The sequence below is a fragment of the Pungitius pungitius genome, chromosome 17 (genome assembly GCF_949316345.1).
Source record: "Pungitius pungitius chromosome 17, fPunPun2.1, whole genome shotgun sequence".
NCBI classification, from domain to species: domain Eukaryota; kingdom Metazoa; phylum Chordata; class Actinopteri; order Perciformes; family Gasterosteidae; genus Pungitius; species Pungitius pungitius.
Genome location: NC_084916.1, coordinates 18,460,560 through 18,477,025, shown reverse-complemented (window position 1 = coordinate 18,477,025; position 16,466 = coordinate 18,460,560). Strand labels below are relative to the sequence as shown.

The window sequence follows — 16,466 nt, the reverse complement described above, 5'->3', positions numbered from 1 at the left end:
ATCCCGGTTTTGACCCTGACTGAACTAAAGTAAAGAACTTTGATTGGATTTCTGTTTCCGAGTTGTGCTTTTGAAATATACTATACTTATACTACCTGTAGGGGAGAGTGGAGGAATTTGTGGTGAAGTACGTCCACCCCCTGTTTCTAGAAAACCATAGAAGAAATTGCTCATGTGACAATTATTTTGAAAAGTAATTTTAAGTCAAATTAACTAGGAAAGTAATTTGAACATTTTCTTCTAACTCACATAAAAGATTAAATAATTAGTTAAACCTAGTGAACAGAAAGCATGATAATGAGTTGATAAGTTAAATAAACATACTATATAGTCATATGAACTTACAGAGAGCAGTCAAATCAAACACAAAATTATTAGCTGTACCAAATTATGAATCTAAATGGACTCAAAAGTGTAAGGCAGCAATTGAATGTGTTTTTTAAGTTGAAGTTCCTTGATTTATTTTTACAGTGCAGGGAATTACTATGAGACAAGAACGTTACAATGAGACATGGAAATTATTACTATAAGACGAAGCCATTACTAGGGGAAAAACATTACAAGAGGACTAGGATTAGAATATAAGGACATTACTCTAAGACAGGGGTGCCCAATATTTTGATTGTGATAGACCACTCAATCACCAAGGCAGTGCCGGTAGATTGCCCGCCATTGGAAAAAAATCCCGTCGGGTCACCTACAGGCATGGCCTTTTTGTCTTTTAAAAGCAACCTTGGCTGACTTCAATCAGTGCAAGTGATTCAAGTAAGGTAATGACCAAGAATTTTTGGAATGGTTGTGACGGTTCCTTCCCTTCTGACAGTTGAGAGACTTTTTGAGAGAAAAAATTATATTGATTTATTTTGTTCCATTTGGTTACCGCTTCCACTGATTCTCCTACCCCCCTCACTTAGGCTTTTTCTCTGTGAAACTTTTATAAGACAAGGACATGACTACAACACGACACCTTTACTATAAGACAAGTACATTTCTATGAGGCAAGGGCTGTTACAACCACATGAGTCCAAATGAGCTTCCAATGCACTTGCACAAACAGACTCCGTCACACATACACACTCTCACATACCCTTTCAGACAAACACAAATACACACACCTGCACAAACAGACTCTCACACACACACTTTCACATAGACTCTCTCTCTCACACACACACTCGCAGAGTCTCGGGTCCGTCCTTCGTCCTGCTGACATTTACTCTGATATAAAAGGCGGTTTGAGCCAGAAGGTTCCTGCAGTAAGACACTGAAGAACTGACTAACTCTCACCTGTCTGCCTACCTGTCGTACTGATCCAGAAACAGTCTCACCTAACAGCATCATGCTCACCAGGTATGTCTGTTCTCTCCTGTCTTTGTCTTTGAGTCTGTGGTAACACTTTTTTTTTCATGAAATATTGTCGTGAGTTTTGGTTCAGAGGTGGAAACTCAGCGAGGTTTTAATGTATCCTGCAGTTTTTTTCTTTACACATAATTGAGGATGAGTAAATTATTCAGATGTTTCTTGTCAGACCTAATGTTTTGTCAGACTGATCGCAATTAATTAAATGAAACAGAACCTCTACTGGTTAAGAAAGACAAAGTGAAACTGAAGCCACGTCGTGAAGATATGCACGAATGGAGCTGCTGAGTGTCTGGTCTGACCTTCTGACCTCCTGACTTCTCTACACCGAGGTTCTCCTCTTGAAAGCTGTGTTTACTCTGCAGGAACCTTCTTCTTCTCTTCTCCTTGGTCCTTCTTCTGGTGGAGGCGGATCTCAATTCCAATGGTAAGATCAGTGATGTCATAGTGTTATGTCATGTGATCATCAGAGCACACATCGTCAGGCTAGATCAGACATTGGTTGTGTAAATGCAGTTTTTTTCAAATTTATTTTATTTTGAAAGTCGGTTGCTCATTGACTGGATACACAGACAGACACATAAGGAGAACAGTGAGGAGAGGGGGTGGGGAGTAGGGCATTATCAGTATTGATATAAATATGGAGGCAGGTAGTGAACTCTTATGTGGAGATTTTCATTATAAATCTCTTCCAGACGGAGGTGATGGAACTAAAGTTATAAATAAAGTTATTGACAACCTTCATTACTAAATGTATGTTTTGATTCTTCTGTTTTGCAAAGAAATCCAGAATGAACATTGACTTCAGACAAAAAAAGTTCCTGCTCAGTGAATAAAGAAACCCTTCAATGGGGAAAAAGGAAAGAAACCTTAGGGAGAATGGCAGAGGAGGGAGCCCTCTCCGGGGATAGAGAGACTACAGTGGATGTCATGTACAGAATCAGAATGTTTATGATGGTACATGTTGAGTCAAACAAAAGAAAACACATTCATGAATGTTAACTTGCTAGTTATGTTTTTTTGTGCTTGAAGATAATGGAATAGAAGTCCAGTCTACAGGTAAAACCTGTCTGTCTCTCACATGTCTCTTTAATTTGATTCTCGTCTGTCTGTCCCACCTTTTGTTATCTGTCTTTCCCACCTGTCTCTCATTTGTTGGTCTCACATCTCTTGATTGTCTGTCTCACTCCTCATCTGTCGCTGGTTCACATGTTTCTCACCTGCCTGCCCGTCCTTTATCTTACCTGTCTTTCTGAAATGTCTCTAATCTGTCCGTGTTACTCTTCATCTGGTTGTCTGACATCTCTCACCTGTCTAACTGTCCTCATATGTCGGTCTCACATGTCTGCCCCACCCCTACCCATCTGCCTCTCTCTATCTGTTTGAAAGATAAAGAGTCAACCTCTGATGAAGCCCCAACAGGTGATTTTTCAACCTCTACACTATAATATATAACTGTGAATATTTACAATACTTTCAAAGAAATCAATTGATTGGCTTATCTTCCTTCTACTTTAAAATCTGAAGATGTTCTGACTGAATTGAAATCAGCGGATCTTAGACTCGTCTGAAGAACTTTGGGCTAATCTGTGATGTAGTTGTTGTTGTTGTTGTTGTTTCAGAGAGTATGAACGCCATATCTCCACATCATCCCGGTAAGAAACTCTACTGTTGGTTTCATGAGAAAAACATTGTGTAAAAACAAACATGACAACATGACAGAACAGTAATGTTTAACTGTAGTATTTCTTGGCCTCCTCGGCTCTGTGGAATCTATTTAAGAAGCATCATCGCAGCCTGAGAAGGTAGTGATTGTTCTAAAGGAGTGATTCTCAACTGGTGGGTTGCAACCCACTTTTTAATGGGTCCCGGGCCTTTGCATGGGAAAATAAAAATTAGAATAAAAAAAAAATCACAATAAAATTCATCCTGTGATTTTATTTTGAAGGGACTTTTTTAATGCAGCGGACTGTCGTTATTTTTGCTGGCTCATCCGTCCATGTTTTTGGCAGCGTGTGCCAGGTTGGGTCAAACCATTCTGATATGGGGGAGACATTGGGTTTTTAGGATAATTAAACATACTGAATATAAAATATTTTTAAAAAGTTTGTTAACCCTGAGATGAGGGAAACTCTGGGTTGTCTGTTTTAGAAATGAGAAATAAGATCCTGTTACGTTAGTGTTTTCTAAAACATGGATGTCCTTTTCTGGCACCATTTGTAAACCAATACACACATCTAGACCCTAACACATTTGTAAACAAATGCACATATGTAAACAAATGCACATGCATAAAAAAATACACATGTGATATGAGAGTTCTCATTTTGAAGCTTGTATTACTGTGTTTGTCTGACCTCTAGTGGTACTGATGCCAGACTAATACAATAATGGTAGTGGTAGTGCTTATCTATTGATAACAATCTACCAATAAACATAGAGTTTCCATAAACCATAACCCTGTTTACATGTTAGCTTATGTCAACAGGAATATCAGTTTTGAAATTTATAAAATGATTAATGATTCAATTTCTTTTTTTTTTTTATATTGGCCACAGAATGTAGAATAAGGTTAAAAAACAGAAAACTTCCTCCTCAAGACCATATTTAGCTTGAAGGTCTTTTTACATGAACAGGGATTAATGTCATCTGTTCACCTATTAATGATAACTGAATCAGTATTAGAAAACAGGTGAACTAACTGATTAATTCCATTCATTTTGAATCCATTTTATTTTGTATAGCCCAAATTTGAAGGCTTTACAGTTTGTACACGTGTGACATCCTCTATACCAGAACACTCACATCGCCACAGGAAAAACTCCCCCAAAAATAGAAAACCTTTTTTGGGGAAAGGGGAAGAAACTTAAAAAGAACGATGGAGGATGTTCTCTATTAATGATAACTAAATCCTGTTCATGTGTTTATTTCTCCATTTGTTCATGTGTTTCAGATACCAGCAGCTCCAGTTCAGAGACTGCAGATGGTGAGAAGATGTATTATATCCAATAATATCCTTTTTCTGAATGACATATTCTGTGTTATTATTTCCGTGAGACTTTTTACACACAGAGTGAAACGTTTCAGCTTTGTAATCAAGTGTTGTAAAAGACAGAACATCTATTAAATTAAATATTTACTCTGATGTGGAATCAATAATCAGTGTTGAGTTGATACAAAACAAACCCAATTCTGAATAGTTCTTCAATTGTCTTAATCAGTTTCACGTTTCATTCACTTGGTTATTTTTATCCTTTTTTATTTCAACATCAGCTCCAGCAGCCAATCAGTTGACAGCTCCTGGTGAGGCTTCTTTTCTTCTTCTTCTTCTTCCTCTGAATATCTGTTTGAATCTAATTAAAGTGTCTGTTGGATGGTTGATTGACTGATTGATTTCAGAACCTGCTGCAGTCAGTGTGGAGGAAGAAGAAGGTGAGACAAATATAATATATACTACATAATGTATGTAATGACCCATCCCACAAACCTTCTATACTTGTTTCAGTACTTTTACATATTTATCTTTTCGAGTCAATTCTGTTGAACTGTTGAAGAAAAAAATGTACTAAAAAATGTAATGATGAAAATCAAACATTTCTTTTAAATTGTGGTGAATAGAAACCAAGTGAATAGAACCATTTAAGAAAAACAAATAATGAAGAAGGCCTGGACAAAAGTGATTCACAAAAGATTCACAAAGACCTATAGAACTAAGATGTGTCTTCATGCTTGTAATTAGTCAGTCCGCCTATTTAAAGGGTGAAAAGTAGGCAATGTGCTGTTTGGTATCATGATGTGTACCACACTGAACATGTACCACAGAAAGCTAAGGACAGAATTATCTCAAAAGAATATGAACAAAATGACTTGTGTTAAAGGTGAAAGCTATACGACCATCTCCTAGCAGCTTGATGTTCTTATGACCATAGAGGTTTAAGGTCCACAGGACTGTAGTCAACCTCCCTGGACGTGGAGGAGGAGGAAAATTGTTGAAAAATTGATGAGACACATAATGCGACTGATAACCAAAAAACCCAGAACAACTTTCAAAGAGATTGGATGTGAACCCCAAGGTACTGGTACATAAGGGTCCGATCGCACTGTCGCTGTTTGAGCCAAAGTGGACCTAGGAAGAAGACCGAGGAGCAAATCATAAAAAACGAGGTTGGACTTTATATAGCTTGAACATATAATCTGGTGAAGGGAGCCTTCACACCTGAGACAGCAGGAGCAGTTTGCTCATGAGGAGTCCAAACACCTGTGGCCGGTTGCAGGAGTCTCATTGAGTGTTATAGGAATCCCTTCAAAAGATTGTGCATCTAAATATTTAGTTTCGGAAATGGAAGTCTTTGTCGAGACCATTTTCATTAGTTTGTTCTTATAAATGGTCATACCCAATTTAAAAGAAATGTCTGCTTTCCATTAGTTAACTATTGCAGTATGCAATTTATTATTATACACCTTTGTCACTTTCAAGTTATTTTAATGACCATTGGGGATTTTTCTGTCTTTGAAAGAAGTTTGGCAATAATTTAGTCCACCAGTGTAACCAATGAATAGTTTCCTATGCAGGTTGAACGGTAAAGTTGTTTTGTGAATACATCTTAAATCAACAGGACAGACCACTCAATAATACAAATAGATTAAACTGCTGCCTGCAGGAGGCGTCGAGACAGTGTTTGTACTGTGTGTTCACTATGATGGAGTACAGGAGAACATCAAGCAACCACGCTGCATACTTAGGGTTTACGTCAACAGTTTACAGAAATTTTGAACATATAATTAAAGGATCAATCTTTTATCAGGTTATGGCATAAATTCAATTGCACTTCTCTGATAATGATCATGTCAGGTAAGTAGCGTTTGGGTAGGGTTTGCTAATCAGTTTCAGCTCCATTGGTTTTTATGGCGTTAACAACAGGTGCACTAGAGAGGAAACAATGAGACAACCCCCCGAATAAGACAAGAATGAAAAAGACAGGTTTTGAATGTGGAGGTGTTCCAAGTATCTCCGTTGTGATCTCTTCTACTGGTTTCCCACTAGTGTTGGCTTTAGCTAGGGTTCTCATAACTACTGGGAGCATGAGGCCATCTCTTAACTCTACAGAAGTTGCACAGATTGTCTTACTCCTCCAGGATGGAACATCCACACGTGGCGTTACAAGGAGATTTGATGAACAATCTCCAGAGCATACAGGAGATTCTAGGAGAGAGATGGACTGGGCCGTAGAAGGTCCTCAACCCATCAGCAGGACGGATATCTGCTGCTCTGTACAAGGAGGAACAGGTTGAGCACTGCCCAAGCCAATGCAGAACTACCTCTGGCATGCCACTAGTGCTAATGTCTCTGTCCAAACAATCAGAAACAGACTAGAGGGTGGCCTCAGTGCGTCCTGTTGTGTGCCCTGGGCTCACTGCCCAGCACCGTGGAGCTCCATTGGCATTTGCTATTGAATACCATAATTTGCATGTACACCACTGGAGCCCTGTGCTTTTTACAGATGAGAGTTCACCTTAAACGCCTGTGATAGATGTGAAAGGGTCTGGAGAAGCCAAGGAGAACGCTATGCTGCCTGCAACAGCGTTTAGCATGACTGGTTTGGTGGAGGGCCAGTGATGGTCTGGGGAGGCATATTGGTGGTGGAGCGCACAGACCTCTACAGGCTAGAAAACAACAGTCTGACTGCCATTAGCTATAGGGAGACTCCGGTGCAGTAGGTCCTGGGTTGAGCTCCAGAAATTTAATTTAGGCTAAAATGGATTAGCCTGCCACATTATTTTTTACTGTGTGTTTCACTCAGATGCTGAGTAATTGATGACTGGTTTTGCAGCATTAGTCGCCTTGTTAAGGATTAAAAGGACAATATGTGTTGATTAGTTATGCAAACAGGCTAATTGAGCTTGCTAGCAGTGGCAGTGCTGAAAGTTTTGAATAATACACATTATAATATTGGGCATTTTGAGACAAAACTGTCTAAATAACACACAAATCTTCCATTTTCAATATGAAATGATGAAATGTTCAACTCATATTGCCATAAACTATTTTTCTTGCAGACAATGAACATTCCAAATCTAAAGAAGGAGGGAACAAAAAGTTTCGGCCCCGCTCAGCCAAACCTGCAAGACCTGCCCACCCACCACAACGCCCCGCCCTTATGATCACAAACCAGAGTCCCACCCTCCCATCTCAGCCAATTATTCCTCAGTTGAAAGCTCTAGTGAGAAACCAAAAGCCCAAAAGAAGATCCAGAATCAATCGCCTTTAAATATCAAACATCAAGACCCAAAGGTTTAAATCATTCATCACACTTGAGTGAAAAGAAACGCCATTTTAAAACATTGATATTAAACACACAGGTTAAAATGTGCGTTCTGAAATCCTCATGTTGACATTCACAAAAATAAGACATGCATGTATGTCTGCATGTTACATCTCACAAGCTTAAACAGACATGATGAAACATGCAGGTCAATCTCTGCATTTTAATGCCTGTATGTTGAATGGGTTCTTGATAGGTTTAATGAATCAAGCTCCTGCTATATTGATTTGGCTCCTGGTAAATGTTTAATTGATTGGACATCCTGCACAACTCTGTTGTGTATCTGCTGTTTTATGTTGTCTACTGTCTTTCATCCCTAAGATCATGAATAAACTTTTAAAAATGATTTTCAAATGTTTCATTTGTTACTGTGGTTTTGCGTCAATAAAGTTTAATTTGACTCAAAATGACTTTCATCTGACCTCTGACTGAATAGTTAATGGCCGGACCCCTGGAGCCAAACCTCCAGGGGTCCATTGACTTACATGCTTGTGTCCTCCACTGTGGTTTATGACCCTTAGTAGATTCTTTCATGTGATGATTCCCATTTTTGGAAACTATGGCATGTCACTGAGCAAACTATTCTGTCACTGTTAATGGATCGTTGTAAATCAAAATAAATTGGACTACAAATACTGTAATTATCATCAGAGCAGATGCAGATAAGTATGACATTTTAAAAAATATATTTCCTCCTGTTTTTTTACCCTGTATGTGCAGCCATGCTCCAACAGCACGATCCTTGTTCCATCCAAGCTTGACTGTACATTACATGTGATTTGGCTGAGGCTGAGGCTTTCCAAAGCGACTTACAATAAGTGCATTTCAACCACAAGGAACTCAGAAGAACAAGAAACAAGAAAGTGCAATTTCATCAAATAAGCTGATTTACAACTTGTTACATATTATTAGCCATTATAAGTACAGTTTAAGTGCTACAGTGTGTTGGTGTTTTAGTGGAGGTTTAGTCTGAAGAGGTGTGTCTTTAGTCTGAAGATGTAAAGCAGGGGTGCCAAACTCATTTCAGGTCCGGGCCAGATACTGCCCACTTCGCCCGAACACAGACGATCGGTACGGCTGACGGGTGGCGCTGCCGATCCGACCGGCGAACGGTACGGCCGACGGTTTGCTGACTGACGGCTGTCACCAGGCGTACGCACTCCGGCGGCAGGCCGCACTGGACGCCCGGTGGGCCGTATGTGGCCCGCGGACCGCGAGTTTGACATATGTGATGTAAAGGCTCTCTATAGTAATGATGTCATCACAGAGCTCCTTCCACCATCTAGGAGCAGGACACCAAAGAGTCGAGATCTAGTCCAGTGTTTTGCTCTCAGTGAGGGAGGAACAAGCAGCTTGATGTTGGGATGGAGGGTTTCACCAGGTCCTGGATGGAGACTGGACCCCATCCATTTACAGCATGCTACGTGAGCACCAATGTGGGAGAATTTTGGAAGGTGAATGCTGGGTAAAGATGATCTTACCGGGCGAGTCAGGGAATCGGTAACCTGAACCCAAGGGGCCGGCTGCATTGTTCTTGATCCCAGTAGTTTTGTTGAGCTCAATGAAGAATTGCATATTAAGATTTTACAGGGAGACATGCACACACACACACACACACACACACACATTATAGGCCTTGATGTCACAGTATATTTCCTGGTAGAAACGTGTGTCATCAGTTTACAGCCACTGGCTCACTCCCTTAAAAACCGATTGAAATGTTGTCTAAATACAGAATAAATCTAGTTTAACTTTGAATCTGGTCTAAACCTGTTCTAAATATGGTCAAAAACAATTCTAATTGTTGTTTAAATCTCTACAAAACTGAGATCTACAGCTTTTTATGATTCACCATAATAAGCTGAATGTTGCTTTAATCTGAGTATTGTCATCTAGAAACGTGTCTGACGCGTCTCAGCTGGTCATTTTTAATGAAATTTGATAAATACGATTGATTTGTAATTGGAGAGCAGACATTGAGCTGGACAAGTGGCCAGAGGGAGGGGGAGAACAAGGAAGAGGGAGGACGGAGGAGGGAGGAGGGAGGCAGCAGGGAGTATAATAAGCTGCTGCTCTTTTTCTGTTGAGTTTAAAATTTCATCAACCACTGATGTTTCATCCCGTTAACGTTTGTTTCCTGCCGACTTGTCCAACAGCAAAAATGCTCCAACGGTGAGTTTTTAATCTCCTGATGAACTTAAAAAAAATTCTCTTCATTAAACTGTTTGTGAGTTTGTACTTACGACTAACGGAAAAGAAACATCATGACGTCAAAACCACAACTATGCTAAATATAAAACTCAAACGTTATGAAACACGTTGTAAAACTTGTTTCATCAAATCTGATGAAGCATGTGGAAAGTTTCTCTTCTCACTACTTATACCTGAAATAATGTTGTGTAGAGAAGTTAATATGTTTCTCTTTTTTTTCTAGACTACAGACTCTCAGTCAGTCCCGTAGTTCAAAACACTTTCATATGTCCGATACTTTCCTAGAGTTCTTCCATTTGGACTGGAATAATTTTATATTTTCTTAATGAAAACTGAGGGATCACCTGACAGGTACAGCTTGACTTTAGAGTAATGTATTTTTGTTTATTAATGACCAAACTTTCCTTCCTTCCTGCTGATGAGTGGTTACTTGGTCATCAGCGTCCATCTTTCTGCTCGCTATGATGTAAAACAAGACTTGAGGGATTCCCTCTCCTGACACTCGATCTTTTTGTGAATCGTAAAGCTTTTCTCTCTCTTTGAGGATCTTAGCGGCTTTTCTTTTGGAGCTTCTTTCTTTCTATACGTTGGAAAGAAGAGGCGCTTTGTTTGTTTTTTTGCTAGAGGAAACAAAGAATCTCAGTCATTTCACCTTTCTGGCTCAAGACGAGTTTCACCCCCAACACTCCTGGCATTGTTTGCTGCGTAAACTTTACCTACTAATTTAATCTAACCCTTTAATGAAATTAACTCCCAATTTTTTCTTCTAAAAGTTGGGATTATTTACTTAATTCATGTTCCTTATTGTAATTACTTTTTAGAACTGATGTGTAAATTTACAAAGATTCCAAATTCAAAAATGAAAAAACAATAACAACCGTACATTCTTTATTGTCTGTCCTTTAATACATTTACTCTGGTCTTGAATCGAAAATGTGTGTTTACTCTATTTACTTTTAATGCAATAAGGCTGCTTTCAAATCAACCTGTTTACTTTGTGCAATTGTTTACAGGTGTTTTATGTTGCTGCTTGTTGCCACGGCAGCTGTATCTCTCGCAGCACCAGTCTCAGGTGAGCTATGCCATGATCTCCGCATGTCTGGTGTCTTTCTGTCTCCCTATGATCTTGTGTCTTATTGTCTTGCAGAGGGAAGAACAGTTGAAGGTACATTAAAACTTCCCGCCAGCTATATTGATACCTTGAACTTTGACCTAATGAAGACATTGATTACATCAGATCCAGCTAATCTAAACAGAGTAGTTAGACATTTTCCAACTGCCTGCAGAAAAATAATCTTAACTCACAAAAATAGTAAAATCCTTTTATATGAGATATCTAAGCTACTTGCAGACAGATAGAGAGAGATACACAAATGCATATGTATACATATTACATATACACACGTTACCTATATATACACACACCTTTGTTTTACAACCAGAGGCTAGTAGCAACGATCTAAATACCAGAATCAGAGAATGAATGGACTTTCCACAAAACATGGTTTATTGATGCTGTGACTAAGTCAATTTGCTCTCTAATCAAATCAAAGTGCCATGTATTTACTTCTTATGAAGACATATTGATTTAATTTTCTTCATTTAAATACATTCTATTAAAATGTACTAGTAGTAAAATTAATGAAAGTTAATGATGATGTGTATTTGTTTCTACCATTTCAGAGATAACAACAACACTGCTAGATGAAACAGCAAATGGTAACAGAAACAGTTACAATGTTTGTTATGTTAAACACCACACATTAGACATTATACACTAAAATTACAGTATACCAGACATAAACAACATGTTCATGTCTTCTTGAGATCACAGGCTCCAATGGACCCCCTCAAAGTAGCCCATCCCAAGGTTAGTTTGTCCATGTGTCTGTCTGAAGGCTCTAAATATTTCAATTCCTGCCAAAAGAGTCAGATCTACTACAATCCTTACATTTACAATGGATGCTAAATTCCCCAAAACATACAATGAAACTAGTGTTTCTATGAATTTTTCGGTTTCAGATTCCAGTCAGGCAACCAAAGCAAAAGGTTAATGTGTGTATCTATTTCAAAATCTAGTGTACATTGGCTTAATATGAATAAAATGTGTCTGAACTGAAGCAAAAACACTGCAGCATCGCATAACACAATAAAATGCTTAAAGAGCTTTAAACTGCAGAAAGTTTTTCATTCCTTAAAGTCGTAATAATGAGTTTTTTTCTGCAGTATAACTTTCGGTAATGAGGAACTACCTGCCGAAGAACTGAGTAATGAGGAAAGTCCTGCAGTATAAGTCAACCGAGCAACGAGTTTCCTTGTGTGTTTTAAGGAAATTTCACATTATCAATCTTTCCTTAAGTTTAAAGGTTTATCCTTAGTCAAATTTGTTTAAAACGCCATCCCCTAACCCTAACCCTTATTTGAAATGTGCAGTACTGGTTTTAAAGTAGGAGTACTAATAATAGTTGTAGCAAAGTTCTTTCACTAATAATATTATTACTGGCAGAAGTTGAAATAGCATCTTCTGTTAGTTCAGTTGAACAGACGGACAGTGTAATAGCAGAGGACCAAATTACAAATATCACAGGTCAGATCAGCTAATCAATTTGAGTCACCAATCCAAAGGGAAAGAAAGTGGCAAACACAACTCCTAAAGGTGCCCCGATAACTGCTATTTAATCTCTGACATCAATTGTCGTTTGTCGATAATGCTATAAGTTGTAATTAAACAGCACTTCTTCTACTACTGCTGCAGGCATTACTTTGATATAACTCATATTGCATTAATATAATCATGCTGAAGAAACAATGACTTATAATCAATCAATCAAACTTTATTTTAGACTCGAGGTCCAGATAGTACAAAACATTCAATAGAGTAAAAAATTAAGATAAAAAATACATACAAGTACATACTGCGGGAAGTACTGAATTTGTAGAATTTGTACTGCGAGAGGAACTGGTGGCGCGTGGAGTAGTCCAGTGCGCTGGGGGCGGCAAGGTTGGTGGTTCGGATCCCGGGTGCCCCATGTGCCATGTCGAAGTGCCCCTGAGCAAGACACCTTACCCCTAATTGCTCCCCAGGCAAAAATGTAATGCATGGGTTATAATACAATGTAAGTCGCTTTGCATAAAAGTGTCAGCTAAATAACATGTACTGTAATGTACTGTACTGTAACTGTATCACTGCTCCTTACACTGCAGAAGGCACTGCAATACTGCAACATAGACAGCAGGAAGTATTGCATTACTGTGACTCAGTGACTCAAGTACTGTATTGCGTGATTTATACAACAGGATATAATATGACTACAGTAGGAATAAAATAGGGATATGACTAATACAGTATGCTTAATGTTGACATTAATGCAGGAGTCACTGCATAACAAAGACATTTAGTTTCGGATGCATGATTAATAAGTGTGCAACATCTCCATCTGCAGATATGATCTCTGGAACTGAAACCGATGACCAGTCTTACAAGAACTTGTTAGAGGGTGCAAGTGACAGCCAGCAGAAAGTCAGCAAGGCAGAGACTGAGGAGCAGTCAGAGGAGACAGTTGGAGATGATAGCTCACCAGAGGGGAACGTAGCAAAGATTGAGGAGCAGTACGTGGAGAGAGACGGAGATGATAGCTCACCAGAGGGGAACGTAGCAAAGACTGAGGAGCAATCTGTGGAGACAGTTGGAGATGATAGCTCACCAGAGGAGAACATATCAATGACTGAGGAGCAGTCCTTGGAGAGAGACGGAGATGATAGCTCACCAGAGGAGAACATATCAAAGACTGAGGAGCAGTCCGTGGAGAGAGACGGAGATGATAGTTTACCAGAGGAGAACGTAGCCAAGACTGAGGAGCAGTCCGTGGAAACAGACAGAGATGATAGCTCACCAGATGAGAATGTAGTAAAGACTGAGGAGCAGTCAGTGGAGACAGACAGAGATGATAGCTCACCAGAGGAGAACGTAGCAAAGACTGAGGAGCACTCAGTGGAGACAGACGGAGATGATAGCTTACCAGATGAGAACGTAGCCAAGACTGAGGAGCAGTCAGTGGAGACAGACGGAGGTGATAGCTCACCAGAGGAGAATGTAGCAAAGACTAAGGAGCACTCAGTCGAGACAGACGGAGGTGATAGCTCACCAGAGGAGAATGTAGCAAAGAATGAGGAGCATTCAGTGGAGACAGACGGAGATGATAGCTCACCAGAGGAGAATGTAGCAAAGAATGAGGAGCATTCAGTGGCGACAGACAGAGATGATAGCTCACCAGAGGAGAACCTAGTAGAGACTGAGGAGCAGTCAGTGGAGACAGACGGAGAGGATCGCTCACCAGAGGAGAACGTAGTAGAGACTGAGGAGCAGTCAGTGGAGACAGACGGAGAGGATCGCTCACCCGAGGAGAACGTAGTAGAGACTGAGGAGCAGTCAGTGGAGACAGACGGAGATGATAGCTCACCAGAGGGGAACGTAGTAGAGTTTGAGGAGCGATCGGTGAATACAGCTGAAGATAATACACCAGATGATAGTCGGGACAGAAGTCTAGAGATTAATAAAATTAGTAATGAAGACAACTCTGATATTGTGACCGTGAAAAATGGCTCAGACAACGCAGAGGAAATTGATCATCATGTTCCAGAAACTGCCACTTCTACTGAAGGTAAAACAGGAATACTGAATTTTTAACCTCTTTGTTTTGGAAGCATTCAGAAGTGAGAAAGCATTTGGATCTTTATTTTTTTATGGAGAGTTAAGATGATGAACGTCTGTATGAGGTTTTCAGAAGTCAACCCGAAGAACCAAGAGATCAGGATTAAGAAATCAGAGTTCATGTAGTTACATCAGAAGTTTATTGCTCATGAATTCTCATGTGTTTCTGGTTGCAGCACCATCCACTGACCAACCTGACGACTCTATTGCTGCAAAGGGTAAAGACCACACCCTAGTGTGACACCACACCATCTGACAGCCAACCACAGTTCAGATGCTTTGAGTAACAAATGAGTATGAGCATGAGTGTTTCAGTCTAGCATTTGTTGCATTATGTTTTATTGAAGCGCATAGCGAGATATGAGAAGATTTTAAAGAAACCACCATTTTATTCATTGTTTCATGAACTAGACCTTTTTCTGTGCATCTTTTCACAGTGACATACATAGTTGTCTGATCTGTGGAGGCTCACCAACTGCAGGTACATCACTCACTGATTCATTACTGATTCACCTGGTAATCCCAATGAACAACCATTTGACAGTGTACCTTATGCAGATAGAACCACACTGCTGATTTCTGTTGAAACATTTCTTGATAATTCAGACTATTGTTCGGTCAGTTGTTTTTTGTTGGTTCTTAATGGAAATGACAATACACCGTTTTTATGTTTCTCCCAATCAGAGCCAAAACTACAGTGGAATTCAGTTTCCATGACAACAACAGCAACAACAACAACACGCTAAACTGCAACTAAACAGCAACCTTCAGCATCCTGTTTGTTTTCACTCTTCATTATTCCTGATTAGTTGTCTACATTTTAACTTTTTCACCAATCGATTGTCTGTGTGCTTGTCCTTTAATCAGTCTCTCTTTCTGTCCCCCTCTCGTGAGTCTGCCCGATGCAGAACATGTGTTCACGCAGAGGAATTGCTAATAAACTTTGAACTGTCAAAACCTTGAATCTTTATTATAGTTAAACTTAAAATGTCATTTAATATTGAGTATAGATATTGATCATTAATCATACAATGATTATATTTATACAAATGTATGCAGACGCATACATGAAAATTTACTCCGCTTTCAACTTTTGTCTGAACATACATACAAAGGCTTTACAAATAAACAGGAGTTATACAAATTTAAAGAAAAAAAGTATAAATACAAGTATAAACATTGAACAAACTATATGTGTGTATATATACATCAGGAATCAGGAAACGTTTATTGCCATTATATGTTAGACATACATGGAATTTGACTTGGCGGTTGGTGCGTGACGGAAGTCAGTACAATAATGACAACGTAGTGCAGCAATAAGATAAAAAATTAAATTAAAAAATATAATAAAATATATGCTATGGGTTAGTACACTAAAGCTATGGGTTAGTAAGTTGAGAAATACATTTAAAAATAGATAAAAAAAGATAAAATAAAAATAAAGTGCACCAGCTAAACAGAAAGTGACAAGTGAAAGTGACAAAGTGAATGTACATGAGAGTGAGAGTCAGTCAGGGGGTGCCCCGGGCTCTGTTGATGAGCCCGACTGCCGAAGGGAAGAAACTGTTTGTGTCGCGGGAGGTCTTAGTCCTGATGGACCTCAGCCTCCTGCCAGATGGAAGGGGTGCAAACAGTTCATGTCCGGGGTGAGAGGGGACGGATACAATCCTTCTGGCCCACTTCAAAGTCCTGGAAGCAAACAAGTCCTGAAAAGACGGCAGAATGCAGCTTAATTACGCTCTGCAGAGCGGATGACAAGCTGCAACCTGCCCTTGTCCTTGGCTGTGGCTGCAGCGTACCACACGGTGATGGAGGAGCAGAGGATGGATGATGGTCGTGTAGAAGTGCACCATCATCGT

At 39.5% G+C, this 16,466-nt stretch overlaps 2 protein-coding genes across 4 annotated transcripts; both read left to right on the top strand.

The window, feature by feature from the left end:
• The first annotated feature begins 1,097 nt into the window (after positions 1 to 1,097).
• Positions 1,098 to 8,118, top strand: si:ch211-133n4.6 (uncharacterized protein LOC797776 homolog). 3 transcript variants are annotated; one of them, XM_037473297.2, is made up of 9 exons: positions 1,187 to 1,350; positions 1,725 to 1,786; positions 2,392 to 2,418; positions 2,749 to 2,781; positions 2,982 to 3,014; positions 4,313 to 4,345; positions 4,633 to 4,662; positions 4,759 to 4,791; positions 7,417 to 8,114. In XM_037473297.2, the coding sequence occupies exons 1-9, from the start codon at positions 1,340 to 1,342 to the stop codon at positions 7,626 to 7,628; spliced, it is 474 nt and encodes a 157-aa protein (XP_037329194.1). In that variant the 5' UTR covers positions 1,187 to 1,339; the 3' UTR covers positions 7,629 to 8,114. The 3 variants fall into 3 exon arrangements, with proteins under 3 accessions (XP_037329195.1, XP_037329196.1, XP_037329194.1); XM_037473298.2 differs by lacking the exon at positions 2,392 to 2,418 and having other exon boundaries at positions 1,098 to 1,350; positions 7,417 to 8,118; XM_037473299.2 differs by lacking the exon at positions 2,749 to 2,781 and having other exon boundaries at positions 1,102 to 1,350; positions 7,417 to 8,117.
• A 1,671-nt stretch (positions 8,119 to 9,789) lies between these two features.
• LOC119219436 (uncharacterized) lies at positions 9,790 to 15,498 on the top strand. Its single transcript, XM_037474647.2, has 8 exons — positions 9,790 to 9,854; positions 10,907 to 10,965; positions 11,577 to 11,612; positions 11,728 to 11,763; positions 13,337 to 14,554; positions 14,781 to 14,822; positions 15,042 to 15,085; positions 15,289 to 15,498. Exons 1-7 carry the CDS (start codon positions 9,793 to 9,795, stop codon positions 15,059 to 15,061), a joined length of 1,473 nt encoding a protein of 490 aa, XP_037330544.2. The 5' UTR covers positions 9,790 to 9,792; the 3' UTR covers positions 15,062 to 15,085; positions 15,289 to 15,498.
• The last annotated feature ends 968 nt before the right edge of the window (positions 15,499 to 16,466 follow it).

Excerpts from the sequence above, each read along its gene's own strand:
- si:ch211-133n4.6 (XM_037473297.2), top strand. Across the intron at positions 2,782-2,981 it reads CTCTGATGAAGCCCCAACAG|AGAGTATGAACGCCATATCT; the intron begins GTGATTTTTCAA and ends TTGTTGTTTCAG. Across the intron at positions 4,792-7,416 it reads CAGTGTGGAGGAAGAAGAAG|ACAATGAACATTCCAAATCT; the intron begins GTGAGACAAATA and ends TTTTTCTTGCAG.
- LOC119219436 (XM_037474647.2), top strand. The coding sequence starts at position 9,793 with ATGTTTCATCCCGTTAACGTTTGTTTCCTGCCGACTTGTCCAACAGCA. Across the intron at positions 11,613-11,727 it reads GCTAGATGAAACAGCAAATG|GCTCCAATGGACCCCCTCAA; the intron begins GTAACAGAAACA and ends TTGAGATCACAG. Across the intron at positions 14,555-14,780 it reads AACTGCCACTTCTACTGAAG|CACCATCCACTGACCAACCT; the intron begins GTAAAACAGGAA and ends TTCTGGTTGCAG.